Source organism: Wolffia australiana, chromosome 6 (genome assembly GCF_029677425.1).
Source record: "Wolffia australiana isolate 7733 chromosome 6, ASM2967742v1".
Taxonomy (NCBI): Eukaryota; Viridiplantae; Streptophyta; class Magnoliopsida; order Alismatales; family Araceae; genus Wolffia; species Wolffia australiana.
In genome coordinates this window covers 10484131-10507574 of record NC_135840.1, presented here as the reverse complement: position 1 = coordinate 10507574, position 23444 = coordinate 10484131, and the positions used below count along the sequence as shown (strand labels likewise).

Below are 23444 nucleotides of genomic sequence, written 5' to 3'. Positions count from 1 at the left end.
AATACATTTCTTCTGCAAATAAATCTCAGAAAAATCCAATAACATCCAAAAAAAATCCTAGAAAGTTATAGAAAATTCAGTAATTCACCCCCATACTAATAAATCTCAAAATTAAATATTAACCCTGCCATTTTGATTTAAAAATAATTATTTCAAGCTCAAATAAATCCCTTAATAATTCATAAGATTAACAGAAATTTAGGAAAAAATCAAAAATCACTTGAAAACATTATTTTCATGTAAATATATGATGACAAACCTTTTTAATCTCGTTAAATGCATAAAATCGTGCTAAATTGCTTGAAATAAAGACCAAAATTAGTGTGTTATCAATTACTAATGTGTGGTTAAAACCTCCAGTAATACTCTCTCCAATATTTCCACTACCATGGCAAGATATTTAACTGTGCACTTCTTCTTTGAGTCAATTTTCTCTTATATGAAGTGTAGACAGTCACATCTTTATCGCAAAATCACCTTCATAGATTTTTTGCTGCATCTAAGCCAAGATGGTTCAGAATCTCTTAATTATAGACTTGTGGAGCATAATCAAAACACAACCACCCATCCACAAGGTGTCTCGGGTGTCTCGCGTCTAAAGAAAACTTTCACAATTGTGATGTTAATCAACATATTTGACATTAGGTATAATACTGTCAAGGGATTTGGAGTTAAGGATAATGACAAGTAAATAAATGATAGCCGTCTCACATAGCCAATACCATCGACCTTACATTTACTTGATTGCTTTTATTCTATAAATTCATTTTTCTCTTGTTTATTTGCACATTGGAGAAGTTATTGCGATAAATGAAAATTGTAGCCATGCTAAATACTGTGACATGCTAAATATGACACATTCAACCGCAAAACAGGGATATGAGAATTTCTCATGTGAATGCAAGTAGTTTACAAAGTTGTTATACTGTCCAATAAATATGTAATGTCAAAAAAACATACGTATGATCATCAAAGGTGTTTGATTAGTATGACAAACTTTTTGTGAGAGTTTCCCATTATGAGATCTGTCACAAATGTGAAAAATAGTCTGATGTCCTTTATATTTTTGTTGTATGGAAATGGCATCCCTCTTGCGTCACATAATGCTCATTTTAAACTTTCCCTCTTGCATTACATGTCCATTGTACCACCTGAGGACACACTAGAATAAGCTTATTTGTTTTGAGAAATTTATAATGTCTGAAGTCTCCTCTCTCAATAGTTCTCTTGAGCTTAAGTATTCAAGCATCCTCGTTGAGCATTGAAATAATATGCTTTGAAGGATTCAGAACACAATACAACTAGTTATAACAAAGATAGCCTTTGCAAATCCAAGGTCAGGCTTATAAATTGTTACTATCACATGTAAATGTCAGGTCCACTCGCAAAATGTTTACGATCAATGTATTATTTGAATGAGATTCTCTCCCTTGATTGATGTAGCCCGGAAGCCCATTTTATGAGGCCCATTAGCAACTAGTGGCCCAGAAGGAGATTTTTATAGAACTGACAGGATCTGTAGAAAAATATTTAGAGCCCCTCAAAATCCTCTGACAAGATTATCTCTGACAAGATTTTCTCCGACAGGATCTTCTAACAGATTCATTTGTGGTAGACATATTCTTCTTCTACCATGAACTCTGCTCTAACTTGTCAGAGTTGCATATCTTCTAGTTTGTCCCATCAGGATCTTTCTTGAGCCACACAAATATCTCTTGATAGCTTTTACACGCCCCATAATCTGCAGGATATCTCTGCTCAGGCCTGTCAGGCTGCTTCTTCTCTGTTTAAGTTTGTCAAAATTGTTTTTCTCAATGTTTTGACTTGTCATATCACGGGTACAGTCATTATGGACGACCCTGCACTTGCTGTGGTCTATATAAGGCCCCCATGTACCCCTAAATGATTATTATTGACGTGCATTGTTTTGTTAAAATTGTTGTTTCTCCCCTATGAGTGTTCTCTTTGCTAGAGAGTGCTTAGCTGCTTGTGGATTTAAGCACAACCCTTTGCGGACTCAAGGGTTGGAGAAGCTAGTTTTATGGATTTAGGACTTGGCTCCTTCAAGTAGAGCAAGGTTTGTAGATTCAAGTCCTGTTCCTACAATGTTCGTGTACTAAGGCTACGTCATTGATGGACCTTGGCTCAAGTGTTTGTGCATATGTTCCATTTGGTATGCTCATATCAGGTATGTAGACTATATGCTTGACATCCACCAGGTAGAAACATTCATAAAACACATTTATTTTTCTGGAAATCCTTCATGTCTTTGTCAGTTATTTTTCACATCAAGAATTAGAAAAGATAAACTACAATGAAAATCATAACAAAGTTCTATCATTGTTAAAGAACCTTGTGGAAGGCTAAACTCAAATCATATGGTGCTAAAGTTACAATACCTAGATGAAATAGAGACGATCTCAGATTCCAGATATTGGATATCATAGTGGTGCAAATATCCACTCAATACATGATATGGGGTCAGGATGTGATAGATGTTGACACCAGACATTTGATCCGATATTTGGATATTGGATTTCAAAATCCATACCAAAAATTGGTATCCAGATATTAATATCGCATTCCAGATATTGGTAAAGTAAAAAAGCACCAATTGTTTCATACTAAAAAAGTAAAGAAAAACAATAAATCATTGCAAAGAAAAAATTATCAACAAAACATCACGCCCTATCCATTAAGAATCAAATAAAGTCGACCAAGTCCAATCCGTTGAGACTTAAATGAAAAACATTGCGGAACTTTTCAGCCAGGCTGGACTCATAATTCAACCCTACTATTTCAACCACTCTAACATAATTGAATATTGATAACTTTCATTACCAAATACAACTCTCATAGCTTAATTATGCACTTGTATGTTTCCTAATGAAATGATAAATTATTTGAATTATATTCCTACTGACATATCATTGTATTCTGAAAAGAAACGACTGACACCGATATTCGATGTCATCATCCAACCCCTGAGACGAAGATGGATACAGATGTTGGTATGAGTAGTGGCATCGGATGCGATGCCGTCATCCAATATCCCAATAACGGTCCCATTCTCGTCATCTAAAATCGGGCTTGGGATGGGCAAACACTACTCTGCCTAGGGAACGACACATCTGGGACGTGACGGGACGGCTGACGAATGGTGACAGACGCACGTCCGCGTCCCATCACACGTCCCAGGTTTTTGAAAAAAATGATCACATTCCCCTCATGTGTCGTCCCATCATCGTCCCATCCCCAGATGACATCACCACCAGAGGTGATGAAAATTCAGCGCTCAGTTTTCTCTCCCTCTTGAGGAGATAAATCTTTAAGGTTTTTTGCTCTTTTTAAATGTTTTTACAAATCTGTCACCCACGTCATTTGTGATGTCCATCACGTCACATCACCTTTCTTAGGACCTCTGCCACCGTCACGGATATTTCGTCCCCGTCACCATCACGGGCCAACTATTTAGTCAGCATCACGGTCACATCATCCATCACGGTGCCGTCACCATGACGTGTGATGTGACGGATGACGTCTGACTGTCAAAAATGAAAGCTTTCCCACAAATCAATATTATCAATTGTAGGTCTAAAATCTCTGTCAATCTCTCTGGGAGTGAATGTTTGATTAATTATTTTACTGTAGTGTTTCTTTTAATGTTCATACGTGGATCGGCCGTTTAAATTAGTCTGCCGCTGTAAAATTTGCTCGAATTCGCTGACGATGATCATGAAGCTGGGGTTTTAGCCGAGTGATTCGCCGGGATTACTGGTGGAGTTCTTCTTCCATCTTCGGCCGTGTGCAGCCTAGCTGTTGTCCCGCAATGGCGCCCATGGTTTTGATGGTAAGTGCTTAACCTTTGCGGCCGCGTAATCATTTTCCTTCTATCATAATCATATTTTTCTTATACTGCAGGTTGCGGAGAAGCCCAGCATCGCGCTTTCAGTGGCCTCTGCTCTTTCAGGAGGACGTGTGAGTCATTACTGCAGTTTCTTAGATGTATTGGAGCGTCTTTAATCGTGATTTCAGTACTCTAATGTAGAATTTGTCTTTGAAGTTATGCGTTTTCTGTCATTATGCTTTGTATGAATGGTTAATGCTACCTCAGGCATCTACTATGGTTAAAGAAGTAGGCGGCCTGCTCGAACTCTTTTAAGTTATTAGTTAATTATTGGCTACTCCTGCTGGCATATAGAACAGCTGATTAATGTGATCTAATCAGTCTTAACGGTCTTCAATACGGGTGATTTCAATTATTTCTAACCCAGTTTTTTCCTCTGTGACGGGGGGGACAGCTATGGCATATCGATCGAGATTTATCCTTTGAAAGAAAAAAGTGTTGTGGGACAGAAATCATCAAAAGTTGATAAATAATTTTTTGGTTTCTGTTCTTTAATGCCCGAAGCTTCTGTGAAACTAAGTTAAACCCTTCGAGGAGGTCAGTAAAATGTTGCCGTTAAATATACTATCTGCGCTAAATTTTCCTTATTATTTGCTTTTTGTTCGTTCCTCTTGATTTTATTGGCTTTAGATGGGACAGTGTTTAAGATTTTGTTCATGTTATTGTTTAACTGCTCAATTCTCTGATGAGGGCCCATACATTCGATGGCATTCATCAGTTGTTTTTAGTTTGCCTTCTAGTATTGTATTTACTCTTTGCAATATATGACGAAGATCGTCATCATCATGCCAAAACCCAGCATCATTCACGGCTTGAGTGATGATGATGATATTGTAATTGTCATCGTCATCCTGGCCAAAGATGACGGATAATGACTATGAGTATTTCAACATCATCTCTTGTCATCCGGGTTTAATAGAGGGAGATTGATGAGAGGTGATGACGATACAAAAATTGCCATTCTACCTGCAGACGAGAGATGATGATGGGCATGATGATGATTTATCATCACCCTCTCATCATAATCCTGCGAGGATAAATGATGGGGCCGGAGACAACTCATCCTCTTTCTTTTTTCGTTGTCATCATCATCGGTGATGTCAAACACTGGTTGTATTTATTCCAGTTTGTACAAGATTATTAGTTATACTCCATCATTGGTGAGAAATTTTACTTGCAGATGTCCACGAGGAGAGGGAGCACTGACGTCCATGAGTTTGATGGGTATTTCCAGGGATACATTGTACAGTTTAAGGTGACATCTGTCATAGGACACGTTTTCAGGTGTATCTTCTGTTCTTCATTTTTCTCTTATATGTTATATTTGCTTAAATTTTGTTTTACTGGTGTCATTGTTAAGTCTGCTTCCATACAGAATAATCGGTCGTCTAGTATAGCTATAGGATTTTGATAGAATTTTTGGTTCAAATCTCTATCAAGGAGGGTTCTTGGAGGGAAAGAGAGAACGGCAGAAAGAAAGGTAGGAAGGTGAGAATGGCTATGGGCCTGGGCACCTGTGACACCTCAGGAGGATCTCCTATCCTGCTCGACTAGTAAGATTTCTATTGAGGAATGTCCTTAGGGAAGGGCGTCAAGAATTGAAAGGGAAAAACTACTTGTGAGGGAAAATGTCATAAATACCCCTATTATGGGTTGGGTACTCTATCCATGATTAACACCTCTGGATCTGATGCAATCCTGGCACAAGGAAAAAATTCTGCTTGATCAGCTGGGTCTGGAACATGACTACCTTGTGACATATCACCCAAAGATATCTGTGCACTAGTCGAAGGTGTCACTCGTCTAGCTTTCACTGGAGTTGATGTACTAGGAAGGAACTTCAGTATGTCACCAGAAGATGGTTGGAAGCTGGTTTGACCAGTCTCTGCCACAAGATGGCTCGTCCCCGTAGAATGCTGGGCTTTCATTTAAGATGACATTCATGGTGCCAAAAAATATCTGGTCTGGGGATGATAACACTAGTACCCCTTGTTGGTGGTGTAAGAGTGACCCATAGAATGCTCTTGATGGATTGGGGATCAAGTTTCCAGATAGTGGACGAGGACTCGTGAGTGTAGGCAGTGCAACCGAATGTTTAAGGAAGAACATTGTTTTTAACTTCACGTGAGGGAAGACCATCTTCAGCTTCGCCATAGGGCTCCAGAAGTTTAAGTTACCAGATAGGATCTGGTTGCAAGGTTGGCACCAGCTATAACTGCCTTATCCAGTACATCATCCACAGATGTATGTGCAATAAGAAAGTCTGGGTTTTGTCAACAAAGTGCCCCCATTCTTCTCTCTTCCATGCATTCTGCTATGGAGTTTGAACACAAGATGACTCGTGGATAGCCTTTGCCTTGAAGTTGTCTGAAACTTCAGAATTGAAAAATCTCAGGCATTGTCAGATCTAAATCTCTTGGCTGGTGTGTCAAATTGTGTATGGATTGTGTAACAGAATACCTTGATAGTGTATGCCACCTCAAGCTTGGCCTTTAGTAAATATAACCATGTAAACCAGGTACATGCAGTCACTAAGATCACAAACCAGTGGACGCCGGAGAGACTGGATTTTGGAGCAAGTCCCCACACATCATTGTGTAAGTGACAAAAAAGAGTACTACAATGGTGCCGAACAGTGAAAAAAAGTGCTGTTTTGTGTTTGGCCGACTGAAAAGCCTTGGACATGAACGTTTTAACATCCAATCCAGTAAAAAGATAAAAAAACATATGTTTCAGAGTCTGAGAATAAGGCTGATCGAAATGGTCATATCGTGCGTGAAGATTCTTTCTCTGAGCTCTTGGAGTTTTCTTGGGTCCCGATTTGGCTCCCTGTTGACAGACGGAGGCAGTTTTCTTCTTCCAGCAACAGCAGTCCCCCGGTGCTCTTAACATGGATAGTCCTCTTTCACTCCACCTTTCCATGAGTAATACAACCACCAAGAGTCAGGGTCATTGGGCAGTCAGACCAATTTTTGTGGGTAAATTAAGTGACCTTTAAGTGATGGCATGTGTAAGACTCCTTAAAGAATCTTCAATGCCTTCAACTGGGAGGTTCCGTCTGCTAGCTGTGATATCAACTTTTCAGGTACTATCACTTTTGGATCAGTAACAGATTTGGGGTGTCATATGGTCTGTCGCTTCCGTGTTGGGGATCCAGCTGAAGGAAAGACAGTACTGAGTAGGATGCTACACTCATTGGAGTGGACCAGGATGGAGGAGTTGAGCATGCTCTTCAACTGTCTCATCAATTTCTCTAGTTCTGCACCGCCGTGGAAGACTGAGGGCACCACAGTGATAATCTGATAGCTTGATATGTATGCGGGCACGTCAAACAAATTAAGAGGGTGTTAACTGGAGAGCCTTATTTTTATTATTGTTATTGTTTACTTAAAATGTAATGGGTCCATTACAGGCCCACAAGTCATAATGGCTGTAACCAATCCATGTACCCGTTATATAAAGGGTACACGGGAAAACATCATGGACAAATGGGAGTTTTCTTGTTCTGTTTTCTTCCTCGACCTAGGGTTAGGTCAGAGAAGCTGACAGAGGGGTATCTGCAGACAAATGTGCAACAAATAGTACTCAGTACTGTTGTTATGACAGCGTGGTGTATTGAGGGGATATGCACTGGGAAGACATGTGGTGGCAATAAGCAGCAATTGGTGGAGGTCATCTTCTTGGCCTTGATCACTCCTGGATTAGCTCCAGTACCATAATCACAGAGCGTGATAGCTGTGGAACCTAGGGTTTTAACGAAATGGAAAAAACTTGTTTAAAACTGGAACACCACTGGTGTAAATACCAGTTGCATACATGGACTCGTTATGACAGATTCCTAGGCAAGCCCTTTATAAAATAAAATAGAGTTAAGAGAGAAGATTTATTGGGCCTTTGTACAATGGTCCAATACCAATTACAAGATGGAGGGGAGAGAAAACAAGACACAGGAGGTTGGACATCTGTATTCAATAATTGGACTAAAGGAATGATTGAAAGGGATGAAAGAGGAGAGTGAAAGACAAGATAAAAAATGAAGATTCAAGCTGAACTTGATCCGGGAGAAAGCCAAGTCTGTTTTGGAAGACTTTTTTTTTGAAGAAAATAAGGAAGACCACCCTTATTTGGTGGTCAACCTGCTACCATTAACAATGGAAAATATGTACATTCAAGATACATATATGACTGAACTGGTCCACCAATCACTTCTCTCCACCCCAAACAGACTCAAGTGTCTCAATGTTGTGAATGATATTCTCCACTGACACCCGCCTCCCCTTGAACACAACCTCATTCCGGTGCAGCTATAACGCCCATAGCACCGCAAGTAACCTCCTCCATTCCAGTACCTACCACCAGTGACTGAGGTCCAAACTGCCTTGTCGGAGGAGATATTCAGCCCTGGTATCTGTTGCGCTGTCCATACTTCTTGGGCGACCTGACACGTGAAGAATAGATATTCACCGCAGTCTTCATCGCCCTTGGTACACAGGGGACATTTGATGAAATTTGTCGGATTCCACCTCTTCCGAAAGACCTGTGTGACCAATCTTCGTCGTCTCAATAACCAGCCGAAAAACAGTACCTTGAGAGGAACTTTTTGCAACATCAGTGCGGAGCATGAATTGATGGTTGCCGAGTCTCCCCCTGCTTCCCCTCAGATCTTCAAATGTTTTGGAAGACTTTTACACTTGCTTAAGTAGGTTTTAATGTGCTTTTTGTGCTTAAGTCAGATTAATGTTCAAACTAATGTCTCCTGTGGGTTTTCTAATATTTATTTTTCATTTAATTGCACAGTGTTGACTTTCCTCCTCAATTTCAAAACTGGGATATAACAGACCCCATGGATCTATTTGAGGCGCCTGTATTAAAATCTGAATCAAATCCCAAGGTGCTTGTTGTTATGCACTATTTCTGGCTTCCAGCCCTTTTCTGCACTTTTTTTGTGCACAACTCCTGCAACTGTTGTGAATCAACCATTGTTCTCTTTAAATTGCTGGGGTACATTTTTACATTATTATCAACTAGTTCTTGGGACAGGTAAATTAAGCTGGTACTATTTCCCTCATTCATCTCATAGGAATCGGATGGCTAGTTGATGTAGAGTTTTGTCACTCTTAACCTTTAGTTAATGATATGTAGATCTGTATCAATTGTCACTTCAACTTGAATTATTGAAAAAAAACAAACAATGAGGCGGAATAAGAAGTCCAAATCGTGTCCAAATGTTGCCAATATATTCAAGAGATCGGTGGAGAGAGAGAGGGAATCTGCAAACAACAGAGGCATTCTGGTGGGCTTCTCCTCAGGCCATGATGACATCTGCTGTTCCCACCTCCTGTCTCTCAGACAGCCAATCTGGTTTGTATATTGAAAAAAATTCTGAGTCCCATCTTCCACTGCTGGTCATGTATTTAAAGGAGGTTGCAAGTGTGACCGCCCCCTGATGTGGCTCCAGCGACTGGCCCTTTCTCTTAAGCTTTCTACAATAAGTTCTTGTAAAGAATGTATCAATACTCCTCCCTGTCCATATATGTTTTAGACTTAAGGTTTTAATTGTACTGCTCAGTCAAATGGGGTGGTATGGTCGAGAATAAACATTTCCAAATGAGAAAGAAACTGTTTCTGATGCTTTACTCATGTTCATTTATTTGCTTGCCGAATTCAAGAATCTTGATTTCAATTAATCAGAAAATCATCATTAATTTGACTTTTAGTTTATATTTTTTTGCTTGTAACTTAAAGGTTGTCAATTTGGAGCTGGTGGGTTTTTTTGTATGTAAAACTATATTTTTCAATGGTATAGTACTGGAGAGGACTTTGCCAAGAGGAAGGAATCAATATGATGATATGATCCCCAATCCCTTGTGAGGTGTATTTTGGTCATTTTCTCCATCAGGGGCATTTTCATCTTTTCCTTTTTGGCATGTTCCCGTTAAGGAAGGCAGCTCTCCTATTAGGAAGGCAGGCAAGAAGAATCATGTTGGAGTTGTTGTCTTGTTTCTTATAGGCTACTTCCCTTCAATCAATCCTTTCTATCCTCAGCCATGCTCTGATATGCTTGTAAGAGTCACTCAACGGAATCCAGCTCCAACATGAGTTCAAAAATGCTTTCAATTAATGATTTATGTTCCATAACCAACAATGTGAGGATTCAGGGAAAGGAATTGAAAGATACAGGTAAATGGGAGATAGGAATAAGAAGACAGAGTTAGTCAGATCGATGTCTTCTCCTCTGGCTGCAGGAGGATCTCCCGCTCTCCAGCCTTGTCACCGCATCAACAACTTTAAGAAATTTCAGTTCTGTTTTTTGAATGAGGTCGAGCCTCCTATTTATGCTGATTCTCAGCTTTGGCACTTACGCACTTTATTTACTCTTATGAGCTCCTTCATTGGTGTGTGCAGCACTCTCTTACCGTCCTGTCTCGCTATTGTCCCTTTTGTCCCAACAACAATCTTAATGTGGAACTTGCTTTCCTTCTTCCTCTCTCATCTGGGTTCATCCTAAATCAAGGGTCGTTTTAAATAAGAAGATGGTTTGCTTGTTTTGGATGAACATTCTTAGGCATGTATCCCTTCTGTGACATAATCGCTTAATGTTGAAGCACGGATGCTGCTGCTGCATAGATAGATGGGCCATCAATTTTTGAAGCTTGTGAATTGGTGTAAGGCCCCAAAGTATGCGGCATTTCGTATACAAAGGCCTGCTTGCTTATTGTGAGGACATGTCCGTGTACTTGGACTTAAAATAGGGGATCGAGTCCCTAAGTGTGAACAACACACACATTTAGGTTGTGACACCTGACCCTGATCTTTAAAGCCAAGGCTCTTTTGGTGCTTGTGCTCGTCGCGCACAAGCGCGGTGGATCAGGGCAGGCCGTGGGCTGCCAAGAGTGCGCGCTCGTGTGGAACGCGCAGGCTAGGTAGCAGAGGCGTGGGCGCCGTGCGCGGGTGCGCACACACGTGCACTGTGGGGACACCGCACGTACCTCGCCCGCACTGCGTGTGCGGGGCGGGAGGCGTCCAGCCAGGAGACTAAGGCATTGACGCACAGAGAGCGCCAAGATGGCTGCGCGCGGTGCCCTGCTGGTAGTGCTGGGCACGCAGCGCCCAGCTTGGGCGCCGAGCATGGCGATGCCTACGCGGACTGTGCGCGATAGTGTCAGCACAGGTGCTGGTGGCGAGGGGTGCGTCAAGGCTGGGTTTGGACTATCAGGTGTGTTGAGTGCCCAGGGCCAATGGGTGCGCGGTCCACGACCAGGGGGCATGCATGTAGTGGCGGTGCTGGCAGGTGCGCGTGCGGGGCTGGGGGCCTCAAGGCGCAGGAGCTACACCACCAAGGCGCGCGACGCCTTGTCTCGTTACTTTGGTATCGTCCCTGGTCTTCCTTCATTGTAATGACTACTACTACAATGTAAACTATTCTGATATATAATACAATGACCCAATTCATCTATGGGGCTGCGTCCCCAGCCTCTCTCTTTAACCCCCAAGTTCTAAAGCTATTGCTCAAGACTTCCACTGCACAATCGAAGGCTGCTTAGTGTTCCTGTCCAAGCACTGAGGCTGGGACGTGTTCAATCGGGGGATTGTTCCTAGCTCGAGTTCATTTTAAAAAAATGTTCCTGGCTCGAGATTTGACCGCATGACAATTGCCATACACAAATGAACTTCCTTTAAATGCCACCATGGCCCTGCCAGAGAGATCTCAGTTAATGGAGCGTGACCCACTGTGGATTCAAGCTTCAACAAATCCAGAGTAGGTGAGTGTTCACCACTTAATAGAGATTAGAAGAACTTTGGAGGAAAGTCGTTAAGTGTAGGTGCGCCGATCCACACAAGTGGGAGGGCCATCTATCCGTGTTGAAAAAGTGGTGGTTGAGATTGAAGTTGGATTGACGAAGAAGTGATGGAGGCACAGAGGAGGAAACTGATCTTATTGTGCCTGAAATAAAAGATTCTTTATGCTTGCCTATTGTAGTGAGGAAGGGATTCAGAAGTTGCAGAAATTCACTCCGACATCCTCTTGGACAATGTGTATCTATCATAGGATAAATTGAGCTCACAGTGTAGCAGTTTTCTGAGGTAGACTGTTAGAAGTCCACACTTAGAGGAGTAGTGATGAATCCCTTGGAAGTCAGTAGTGGAAGCAGGCAATGAATGAAGTGACGCATGCCCTTGAGAGAAAAAGACATGGGACTTAGTACTACTTCCTCATGGTACAAAGTGGCTGAAGTTGGGTGTACGCTGAAGTTCAAGACACCTTGGACAATAGGGAGAAATAAGGCAAGGCCAGTTGCAAAGGCTTACACCCTTTCTTATGGAATTGATTACTTTGAGACTATTGCACCTGTGGCCAAGTTCAACACTGCATATTCCGATAGCTCTAGAAGCAAAGCTCGAGTGGATTATATTCTAGTTTGATGTAAAAAATATTTTTTACATGGTGATTTGGAGGAAGATGTGTTATCACCATTTCCCCTGGCTAACAGTGAATTGACCTGCAGAATGTTTTTTTTTGAAAGAATTGACCAGCAGAATGTTGTTTGTAGAATAAGTGTTAGTGATATATTCCTATATCGGGCTAATGGGCCCTGTTCTATAAGCCCATTAGCCCTTTATCTCTCTTCTCTCACTTAGGGTATATATATATACCCTCTTCTTGTAACATCTTTGGTACATTATTCTATTTTCCTTCTCACTCCATCTCTCTTGATCCACTTCCCCCTCCTAGGGTTAACATGGTATCAGAGCCAATGGCTCTCTAAGGAGTGAGATCCCTCTACCGGACGAACATTCCCCGCGCAGACTATCTTCGTCACGCGGAACTTCGTCTCCATTCTCTTGCGGAACTTCCCCTTCCGCTTCCGCAATTTCTTCTTCATTCCAGTCATTTTTTTTCGGTTTAAAATCGTTCCTCTTCCGATTTTCATCCTCAAAATCTTCCATACCGTCTTCCTCCTTCGATTTCCAGCGTCTGACGGCCGTTCCGGAGCCCGCAGCTGAAGCAGCCGCAGCAAGCGCCGAACCGTCATCCCGGCGCGTCATCCCGAGTCGATCCGTCAACCGATCCCGTCCGAACCGTCATCCGATCCCGTCCGACCCGTCATTCGATCCGATCCGATCGATCACCATCCGAACCGTCAACCGACCCGTCCGAACCGTCATCCGGACGATTTTTCCGTCATCCTCTTCATCTGTGCGTCATCCCGAGACTGTTTTTCGTCATCCATTCCGTCATCCGCCCCCTGGACGGCCCCATTACGTCCTCCAGGCCCTGTTCTGGCCGTCTGCCTCTCCGACGCCGGTCGCCCCTCTAACTGGTTGCCGCCACGTCCACCAGCACGAGCCGTTCCGCTTCCACCATCGATCAACTCCAGGCTGACTTCACTCGTCTCCGTGACCAAATGGAGTCCCAGATGGCTGCCCTTCAGACTCAGACCCAGACCCAGTCCACGTCCTACTTCGGCGGTTTTGGTGCGTTTCAGCCCTCTCCTTCCTCTGAGTGGTACTGTGGTCATACGGCTCTTCACTCACCTCTCGTCTCTGATACTACGTGGGTTCTTGATTCGGGGGCCACCGAGCATATGACCCCCTTCAATGACCGGTTTGTATCGTACGAGAGGCATCGTGAGAGCCGTACCGTTCTTACGGCGGGCGGTGGACGTCTCCGGGTGGCCGGAATCGGGGCAGTTTTTGTGGATGGCCTCGGTGTGGTCAACAACGTCCTCCATGTGCCTGATTTGCGGGCCATTCTCATGTCTCCGCAACGTCTTGTTGATGCCCTTATGTGCTCCTTTCACCTCCAACCTGACGGCATGTTTCTGTCTGACAAGGTGGGAAGGACTACACCGATTAGGCGGGAACATGGACTGCTACTGTTGGGCGGCGGCGCTCTTCTACTTTCTTGGTGCACGGGCACTTCGACCAGCCGACGAGCAGTGTAGAGGGCGTCTCCAGTTGGCTCACCAGCGGCTTGGCCACCCTCCTTTTTCTACTATGCAGCGAGTTTTCCCTTCTTTATGTACTGGACTCGACTTATCGAGTGTTGTTTGCGAAGCCTGTCAGTTGGCCAAGCATCGTCGATCTTCCTTTACTCCCTCTGAAATGCATACGAAGAGTCCGCTGTATCGGGTTCACAGTGATGTTTGGGGACCGGCCCCGCAGCCTAGTCTGAGGGGGCACCGCTACTTCGTGATTTTTGTGGATGAGGCCACCCGGTATACGTGGGTCTATTTGCTGACCACGAAGTCAGAGGTCACATCCACCGTCCGACATTTCTGCGCCATGGTCCAGACTCAGTTTGGTCGTGGTATCCAGCGGTTCCGGTCGGACAATGCCCGCGACTTCGTCAATACCGCACTTGCCTCATTTTTTGCGGATCGTGGAATCCTCCACGAAACTTCATGTGTAGCTACGTCGGAGCAGAACGGTGTGGCAGAGCGCCGGGTGGGGTGTGTCACTTCCACCGCCCGGGCGCTGTTGGTGAACTACCAGGTGCCTTGGCAGTATTGGGGTGAGGCGATTTTGGCAGTACCCACCTCATCAATCGTCTTCCTTCCCCTACATTGGAGTTCTCCTGCCCCCTGGACCGGATGAATGCGACTTTTTCGGATATTTCTCTGCGGACGGGTCTCCTTCCTCGGGTCTTCGGCTGCACCGCCTACGTCCACGATACCTCTCCATCACGGACGAAGTTCGATGCTCGTGCTCTGAGGTGCATCTTCGTCGGCTACGCATCCCTCCAGAAGGGATACAGGTGCTACCATCCGCCCACAAGGCGTTTCTTCATCTCGGCAAATGTCACCTTTGCCGAGCATGAACCCTATTTCGGGGACTACTCTTCCTCATCCCGCCTCCCGTTGGATGAGGCTCCTTCGGCTCCCCACTTGGGGCCTGTTCCGAGTGTGGAGCCCACTGCTCCAACGCCACCCTCGTCTCTCCATGATCCTTTTCCCGTTGATGTCCTTTCTTCTCCGTCGGTGACACCTGAGGGGTCCTTGGACGTGCTGTCCACTCCTCCTTCGCTTCCGGCACCCTTGCCGCCTCCTCCCCCGGGCATTCTCACTGGCCAGGATTCTCCAGCTCCGTCCTCACAGGATCTCCCCTCTTGGTGAGTCCTCTTCCTCTCTCCGGTGAGTTGGCTTCTTTCTTCCCATCCGAGGATGATCCTATCCTCCCTTGTGCGGGTGACTCCACTTCCCTTCCCGCACCTTTGTCTCCCCCACCTCTCGCTTCCGCTCATCCTCCGTCGGACGATTCCGCTCAGCCCTCTATCGATGATGAGGAACAGCTGGGTTGGCCTATCGCCCTTCGGAAGGGGGTTCGTCAGTGCACTCGCACACCCCGCTATCCTCTATCTCATTTTCTCTCATTCGACCGGCTGAGTACTCCCTACCGGCTGTTTCTCACTCGCATCGAGTCGGATCCCATTCCTCGCCGTGTAGCCGATGCTATCGCTTCTCCTCATTGGAAAGCGGTGATGGACGAGGAGATGCAATCTTTGCTCAAGAACCACACGTGGGATGTGGTCCCCCTTCCTCCTGGCAAGAGGGTGGTGGATTGCAAGTGGATCCACACCAAGAAACATCATGCGGATGGCACCCTGGAGCGGTACAAGTCTCGCCTCGTCGCTCGGGGGTTCACCCAATCATATGGAGTGGATTATTTCGAGACCTTTTCCCCGGTGGCGAAGATGGAAACGGTTCGTCTTCTCTTGGCATTGGCAGCTCACTTCCATTGGGGGATTCGGCAGTTTGATGTGAAGAACGCCTTCCTACATGGCGATCTGAAGGAGGAGGTGTATATGAAGCAGCCCGAGGGGTACACCCTTGGTCCTCCCGGCACCGTCTGTCGATTGCGGAAGTCCCTCTATGGACTGAAGCAGTCACCTCGGATGTGGTTCGGCCGTTTCTCCTCCGTTCTGAAAGCCGAAGGGTATACTCAGAGCAACGGTGATGCCTCATTGTTCTTCCGTCATCAGCCGACCGGTGTATCTATCCTGGCAGTGTACGTCGATGATATTTTGCTCACGGGTTCCGATGCTGCCGAAGCTGTCCGTCTCAGTGCTGCCCTGGCCAAGGAGTTTGAGATTAAGACTCTCGGCCTCCTCAGATATTTCCTTGGCCTTGAGGTGGCTTATTCCCCCCGGGGGATCTTCGTCTCGCAGCAGAAGTATGCCGTTGACCTGCTCACCCTGACTGGTATGACTGAGTGTGCTCCGGTGAGCACTCCCATTGATCCCAACGTCAAATTGGGCAAAGGGGAGGACTCTCCACTGGTGAATCCTTATCAGTATCAGCAGCTGGTGGGGAAATTGCTCTATTTGACACACACTCGGCCCGACCTCAGCTTTGCAGTCAACTTACTTAGTCAGTTTATGCACTCGCCTCGAGAGGTTCATCGCCAGGCCGCCCACCGGGTACTTGCATACCTAATAGGTTGCCCCGGGAAGGGACTGCTCTTCCTCGGAGTTCGGACAGAAAAGTGAAAGTGTACACTGATGCAGATTTCGCCGGCTCGATTGTGGATTGCCGATCCACCACCGGGTACTGCACGCGTTCATCTTTGGCAGCCTAGTCAGCTGGAAGAGCAGCAAGCAAGACAAGGTATCCGCTCAAGCGCGGAAGCTGAGTTCAGCGCTCGCCGATGGGGCATCCGAAGGTCAGTGGATTTACGGGATCCTTCACGATCTTCGGGTGGAGTATTCCCGTCCCATCCATTTTACTGTGACAACAAGTCAGCGATTACACTGGCCTTAAATCCGGGCCAGCAGGGACGGATAAAGCACATGGAGCGTGATCGCTACTTCTTTAAGGAGCGTGTTGACGAAGGGATTTTTGATCTTGACTTTGTTGCATCCGCTGATCAGGCGGCGGACGTCCTCACCAAGGGACTTTCTCGTCCACTTCTCCAACGTGCGGTGTCCAAGCTCGGTATGGAAGACATCCATACTTCGCTTGCGGGGGGGTGTTAGTGATATATTCCTATATCGGGCTAATGGGCCCTGTTCTATAAGCCCATTAGCCCTTTATCTCTCTTCTCTCACTTAGGGTATATATATATACCCTCTTCTTGTAACATCTTTGGTACATTATTCTATTTTCCTTCTCACTCCATCTCTCTTGATCCACTTCCCCCTCCTAGGGTTAACAATAAGGGTATGCATGATCTTTAAAAATCCCCATTGGTCTGGTTTGGGAGATTTTCCTGGGTTATGAAGTAATTGGGTTATAAGCAGATGAATGGTGATCAAATATTGTTTATTAAACATGGTTCATGACATGGTTGTTCCGTTTAACCCTTTGTGTCGGAATGTTGGGACTTTTTATTTTTCTGTCCATCTGAATGTCAAAACATGTCTAAATATATTTGTTCTTGAAGAATAAATGTGATTGACTAATGCTTTGATCTAAATGAATTTTGTTCTGACTGAATAATAGTTGTTGAAAAAAGGAGGTAGGCATCTGAACTCGTATGCCTGAAAAGCTTTAGCTTTGGAAATAATCTATCGAAATTATCTTCTTACTGCTTTTTGCTTATTTTAAAGCTAATCCTATGATTTGACTTTATTCTGTTTGTGGGTCCAATGCTGTAGGATATGGATATTTCTGATGCGAGATAACTCTATACGATTCCTTGTGTCTAAAATCCTTGTCTAATATTGTACGTGGCATAAGTGATTCTTCTGTCTTTTTGTCCATTGAGGGTGGTCTGTTTCTTCTCTGATGATGTGTCTATACGGTGGAAGCTTTGTAGACTGACTATTTTTACCATCCAGCATTATTTCGCTAGTGTACTATGACATTGTTCTTCCATTTGTAGGCCCATATACGTAAGCATTTGCAACTTGAAGCTCGTGGCTGTGATTATTTGGTTTTATGGTTAGACTGTGATCGTGAAGGGGAGAATATTTGTTATGAAGGTAAAACGTCAACAAACGCTCAGATGCTACAATTGGTGAGGGGTTATTGAAGTTTTCATGGCATAGTCACTTGTTCTCTTTTCCAACTGGGAGTAATTTCCCTTCCTGATGTTGGACATAGTTTTTCTCATCTTGACGAGTTGGCAAATTTCTATGGATCATGTTTCCACTTTGCTTTAGAAAACCTTAATGAGTAAAATAAGTCCTGAATGATTTTTAATTGGGTGTCAGCACTTCCATCTACTGGTCCCATGATAAGTTGTTTGAGGGCCATAATTATTCACCAGGATCTTCTTCACAGTCGACTGGTGGTATGAACTTGGGCCTTCTTCCAACTTCAGTTACTCATCCAAAGCAGAAAATTTCACATTTCTCATATATTTAGAAAAAAAATACTTTTGAGTGACTGAAATAGTCGCAGAATAGAAGAGAATTGGGACCAAAATTCATCATCAGTAGAAAATTTTCTTTATTTTTGTGAAAATGTGTGCGGCATGCATCATCATTAATTTGATACCGAATCATGATTATCTCCGTGGGATAATATAATACTATGGTTTTGCATAATTATAATTATGCTTGCGCATCAGCTTTCAAAATTTCATAGATCCTCTGACCACATGCTCCGTGTTCAGTATTCCATATTCTGCCAGCTGTTCTTTATATCTCAAGTCATGTGTTCATCATTTGGCCTAGTACTATTATTTCCATTTTTATCCTTGATCTCTTGTCGTATAATTTTTTTAAGGGCTTGGTTTGTGATAAGATCCTTGATCTTGGTTCGTATCGGAAGGAGGGTAGAGGGCGAGGCGAGGTAGAAGGTCCCGGGGTAGAGAGGTGAAACGGGAAGGATCCGAGAGGAGTCCGAGCAGAGGGGGGTTGGGATTGGCTGGGGATGAGCCGCCTGAAGACGCAGTGAGGTAGAGACGATCTCGAGACCGGGGATCGTAGAGGGAAAGAGGGAGACCAGACCTAGACGAGGAGAGGGGAGACAAGAAGACCTTACTTCAATCTTCTTCTCCTTGGGAGACTATTTCTTCTCCTAAAGGGAGGGCATCCCTATTTAAAGGAAATACATAATAGCCAAATGACTGAAATGCCCCTGTGGGCTAACATGACGAAACTACCCCTAGATAGGTTGAGGATCCTATCAAGGATCCTATCAGTTTGATCATGGTTCTCATCTTATAATCACTGGGAATAATGTTTGGCTTGCACCACATCTCTTGAAAATTTTTGATCAGAATAAGTACATTTATTTTATTGCATTATTCGATTTTGATGTTTTAAATGACTCTTGTTTTTTATCTAAGAATTATTCTGTGATAGTTATTATTAATATGTATTTTATTTGCAGTCATCGAATGCACTGGAATGAGTGAATCCAAGGTTGGGAAAAGGATATACCGTGCTCGGTTTTCTTCTGTCACAGAGAAAGACATTCTTAAGGCAATGACGAACCTAGTTGAACCCAACAAGGATGAAGCCTTATCTGTAGATGCACGACAAGAGATAGATTTGAAAGTTGGAGTGGCTTTTACTCGGTTTCAGACACGTTATTTTCAAGGAAAATATGGGAATCTTGATTCAAGAGTTATTTCGTAAACTTTTGACTTATTCCTCTTAAGATAATTTTGATCAACTATTTCATACTCATTTTATATCTATTTTTTTTCTATTTCTTCAGCTACGGGCCTTGCCAAACTCCAACTCTTGGATTCTGTGTTAGACGTCACCTTCAAATCACAACATTTAAGCCTGAAAAGTTCTGGTCTTTACATGTTTATATCATGAAGGACTCATATGAACTCCTGCTGGAGTGGGAGCGTAGAAAGATATTTGATAATGATGTGAGCTCTGTTAGAAACATGTCTTTACCAAATAAGCATATTTTTGGGTCCTTGAATGCTTCTTTTCATCATTATTTTTAGGTTGCAGAGATGTTTCAAAAGATGGTTGCCAACGATAGAGGTGTGAGAGTGATTAATGTTTCAACATCTGACGAATGCAAGACTCGTCCTTGTGGCCTTAATACAGTGAACTTATTGAAGGTTCGTATCCAATAACTTTCTCCCCACTTCTTTCCAGTTGTATATTTTTTAAACTTTGGGTATATGTGAATTCAGGATTTGTAAGGGGAAAAAAGAGCTGCTCACAGACTATAGACTGTCTTTGATTTCTTAATTCTGTTATATTGTGGAAATATCTCAGAATAATTTTTTATTTTATTCTTGTTGTATTTCATGCTTCTTTGGATGGTCATTGTATGGTAATTTGCGAATTTTTTGTCTGGAAACCAATTCAATTGCTTCTGTAAGGCTGTAGTAATTCTCGTGCTGACCTATCCTAGGGTTTAACAGACCTGGTATCCATGCTCCAATGAAACTAGGTGGGATTTTTTATCCTAATTTTCTGTTCTTTTATTGTGAGTACTCTTAAGTACTTCTTGATAAGACAGATTCACCAATCATGTATCTAATTCTCTGGATCGAATCCTGACTAAAATGTCCCAAAGTCATAAACTCTTATTGAAGAAGCTCTGAAGGGGAGTGGAGCTTCGAGTAGAGAGAAGAAGACAATGAGAAAAAGAATAATTCTCCTTAATTAGTTTCTTGCGAGAAGGTACATTTATAGGAGAGTTACAAAAAAGGATATAAAAGAAAAAGACACAAAAAAGGGCATAAAAGTAACATATTCAACAGTCGCCCTCAAACTGGTGAGTGGATATTATCCATTCCCAGTTTGCCACATAAATCTCGAAACCGTGGGACAGATAGTCCTTTGGTGAGAATATCGGCTCGTTGATGGGTGGATGGAATGTATGAAAGGCAAAAATCTCCTGACTCTAGCTTTTCTTTTATAAAGTGACGATCAACTTCAACATGTTTAGTGCGGTCGTGTTGCACTGGATCATGGGCGATGCTGATTGCCGACTTATTATCACAAAACATTTGAGTTGGCTGAGGACCCGATAGTTTCAGCTCTGTAAGGAGATTAGTGATCCATAACGCCTCGCAGAGACCTTGTGCCAGGGCACGAAATTCAGCTTCAGCACTGGATCGAGATACGACAGCTTGTTTCTTACTACGCCATGTAATAAGATTGCCACCAAGAAAAGTACAGTAGCCCGTTGTCGAGCAATGATCAACGTGAGAGCCCGCATAATCAGCATCGGTGTAGACATCTAGTTGAAGACCACCTTTACGCTTGAACTGAAGACCAAGTCCAACAGAGCCCTTGAGATAGCGAAGTACACGATTGACAGCATGCATATGACACCTCTTTGGACAGTGCATAAATTGGCTCAACACGCCTACTGTATAAGCAATATCAGGGCGAGTGTGAGTGAGATATATCAGTTTACCCACTAATCTTTGGTACCTTCCTTGATCAACAGCCTCATCATGCTCTGCCAGGGATAATCGATGATTCGCTTCAACAGGAGTAGATAGAGGTTGTGAATCTTCCTTGCCAAGTTCTTGAAGGAGATCAACAACATATTTCGGCTGGCAAAGGAAAATACCAGCTGCAGAATATGCCACTTCAATTCCGAGGAAGTAGCGAAGTAAGCCAAGATGTTTAATCTCGAATTCCCTGGCAAGATGAGATGCCAATTGTGTCGCTGCGTGCGAATCATTCCCTGTAATAATAATGTCATCCACGTACACAAGAAGTAGGGTGACTCCCCGGGACGTGGAATGACTGTAGAAAAGTGTATGGTCTCCATTGCATTGGGAGTAGCCAAATAATTTCATCGAGTGTGTGAAGCGACCAAACCAAGCGCGAGGAGACTGCTTTAAACCATACAGAGATTTCTTGAGACGACATACCAAGGGAAGCGTCAAAGAAGGAGCCGTATAACCGGGAGGCAGGGCCATATAAACCTCTTCATGGAGATCACCATGAAGAAACGCATTTTTGACGTCAAACTGTTGAAGCGGCCAGTCATGATGAGCCGCAAGTGCGATAAGAAGACGCACAGTATTCATTTTTGCGACTGGGGCAAACGTCTCCAGATAGTCAACACCAAATTGTTGAGTATAGCCTTTAGCTACAAGACGGGCTTTATACCGCTCAAGGGAGCCATCAGACTTGTGTTTGACTGTATAGACCCACCGACAGTCAACTAAATGTTTCCCCGGAGGTAGAGGAACAAGATCCCAGGTCTGATTTTTATCCAAGGCAGCCAACTCCTCTTCCATAGCACTTCGCCATTCAGAGGAAACCAATGCTTCAGCCACAGTCTCTGGTATGATGATGGAATCAAGTCGGGTGAGAAGGGCACGGTAAGTCGAGGAGGGCTGGTGGGAGGAAAGGTAATTGGCCAAAGGGTACAAGGGGGTGGAAGTGCAGGAGCGAGGGGCTTTCCGGAGGGCAATAGGGAGGTCGTCATGGGATGAAGGGGGGGGTGGTGTTGGAGTTTGTGGGGTGGAGACCATGAGAGTAGGGCGTGGACGGCGATGATACGTGGTCCCATCAAATCTTTGTGGAGGAGCCAAGGAGGTTGGAATGGATGGACAGTCGAGGGAAGGAGACAAGGATGGAGACGTAAGTGGAACCAGGAAATCAAGGGACTTATCAAGTGAAGTAGAAGAGGAAGTGGAGGACGATGATTCAGAGGGATAAAATGGAGATGACTCATCAAATGTGACGTCTTTACTGACAATGAAGCGGTGAGTAGAAGGGTGGTAGCATTTATAACCCTTTTGGTGAGAGGAGTAACCGACAAAGACAAATCGGAGTGCTTTAGCATCAAGTTTGTCTCGAGAAGGATGATGTTTAGTTACGTAACAGATGCAGCCAAAGACACGGGGAGTGAGATTAGTTTTCAGGGAAACCATGGGATAGGCTTTATGGAGGGCGTCAAGAGGGGAAAGATGGGATAAAACCCGAGAGGGAAGTCGGTTGATGAGATGGATTGCAGTGAGAGAGGCTTCCCCCCAAAAATATTTTGGCATGTTCATGCGAAGAAGGAGAGAGCGCGTGGTGTCAAAGATGTGGCGAAATTCGCATTCTGCAAGGCCATTTTGTTGCGGCGTGTATGGACAGGATGTTTCATGAACAATGCTGTGAGAGGTGAAGAAGGTAGAGATGGTAGAGTTGACATAATCATGGGCATTATCGGAGCGGAAGCGTTTGAGGGAGGTAGCAAACTGATTTTGGATAAGGGAATAGAATGAAATTATTGTTTGGGAAAGGTCTGATTTGTGCTTGAGGAGATAGGCCCATGTAACACGTGTAAAATCATCGACGAAGATCACTAACCATTGGGCGCCCGACGCACTATGAACAGGAGCGGGTCCCCATATATCGCTATGAATGAGAGAGAAAGGGGAGGAGGAACGAGAAGAGGGATCAGAAGGAGGATAAGTTGTCCGAGTATGTTTAGCTAACCGACATGGTTCACAAACAAACCCGTCCACAGGACGTCCATGAAACAAACGAGGGAACATAAATTTCAAAGTAGAGAAGGAAGGATGTCCCAAGCGACGATGAAGAAGCCAAAGGGGATCCGGCGCCGCAGTGGAGAGAGCAACGCCGAGTGCAGGGGCCAAAGGAGAGACGGATGGAAAACGATGAAGGATGTAAAGGCCCCCTCGTTCCTCAGCAAGT

The 23444-nt window shown here is 44.1% G+C and overlaps 1 protein-coding gene across 1 annotated transcript in view; it reads left to right on the top strand.

Annotated features, from left to right (window-relative positions):
* The first annotated feature begins 3665 nt into the window (after window positions 1–3665).
* LOC144704634 (DNA topoisomerase, type IA, core) overlaps window positions 3666–23444 on the top strand; it is a 49276-nt gene continuing 29497 nt past the window's right edge. The window contains exons 1-8 of the mRNA XM_078577119.1: window positions 3666–3850; window positions 3922–3978; window positions 5088–5191; window positions 8705–8798; window positions 17732–17831; window positions 19189–19432; window positions 19519–19681; window positions 19763–19882. Of these exons, the coding sequence (XP_078433245.1) occupies window positions 3830–3850; window positions 3922–3978; window positions 5088–5191; window positions 8705–8798; window positions 17732–17831; window positions 19189–19432; window positions 19519–19681; window positions 19763–19882 (903 nt within the window). The 5' untranslated portion in view covers window positions 3666–3829. The remainder of the gene's footprint in view (window positions 3851–3921; window positions 3979–5087; window positions 5192–8704; window positions 8799–17731; window positions 17832–19188; window positions 19433–19518; window positions 19682–19762; window positions 19883–23444) is intronic.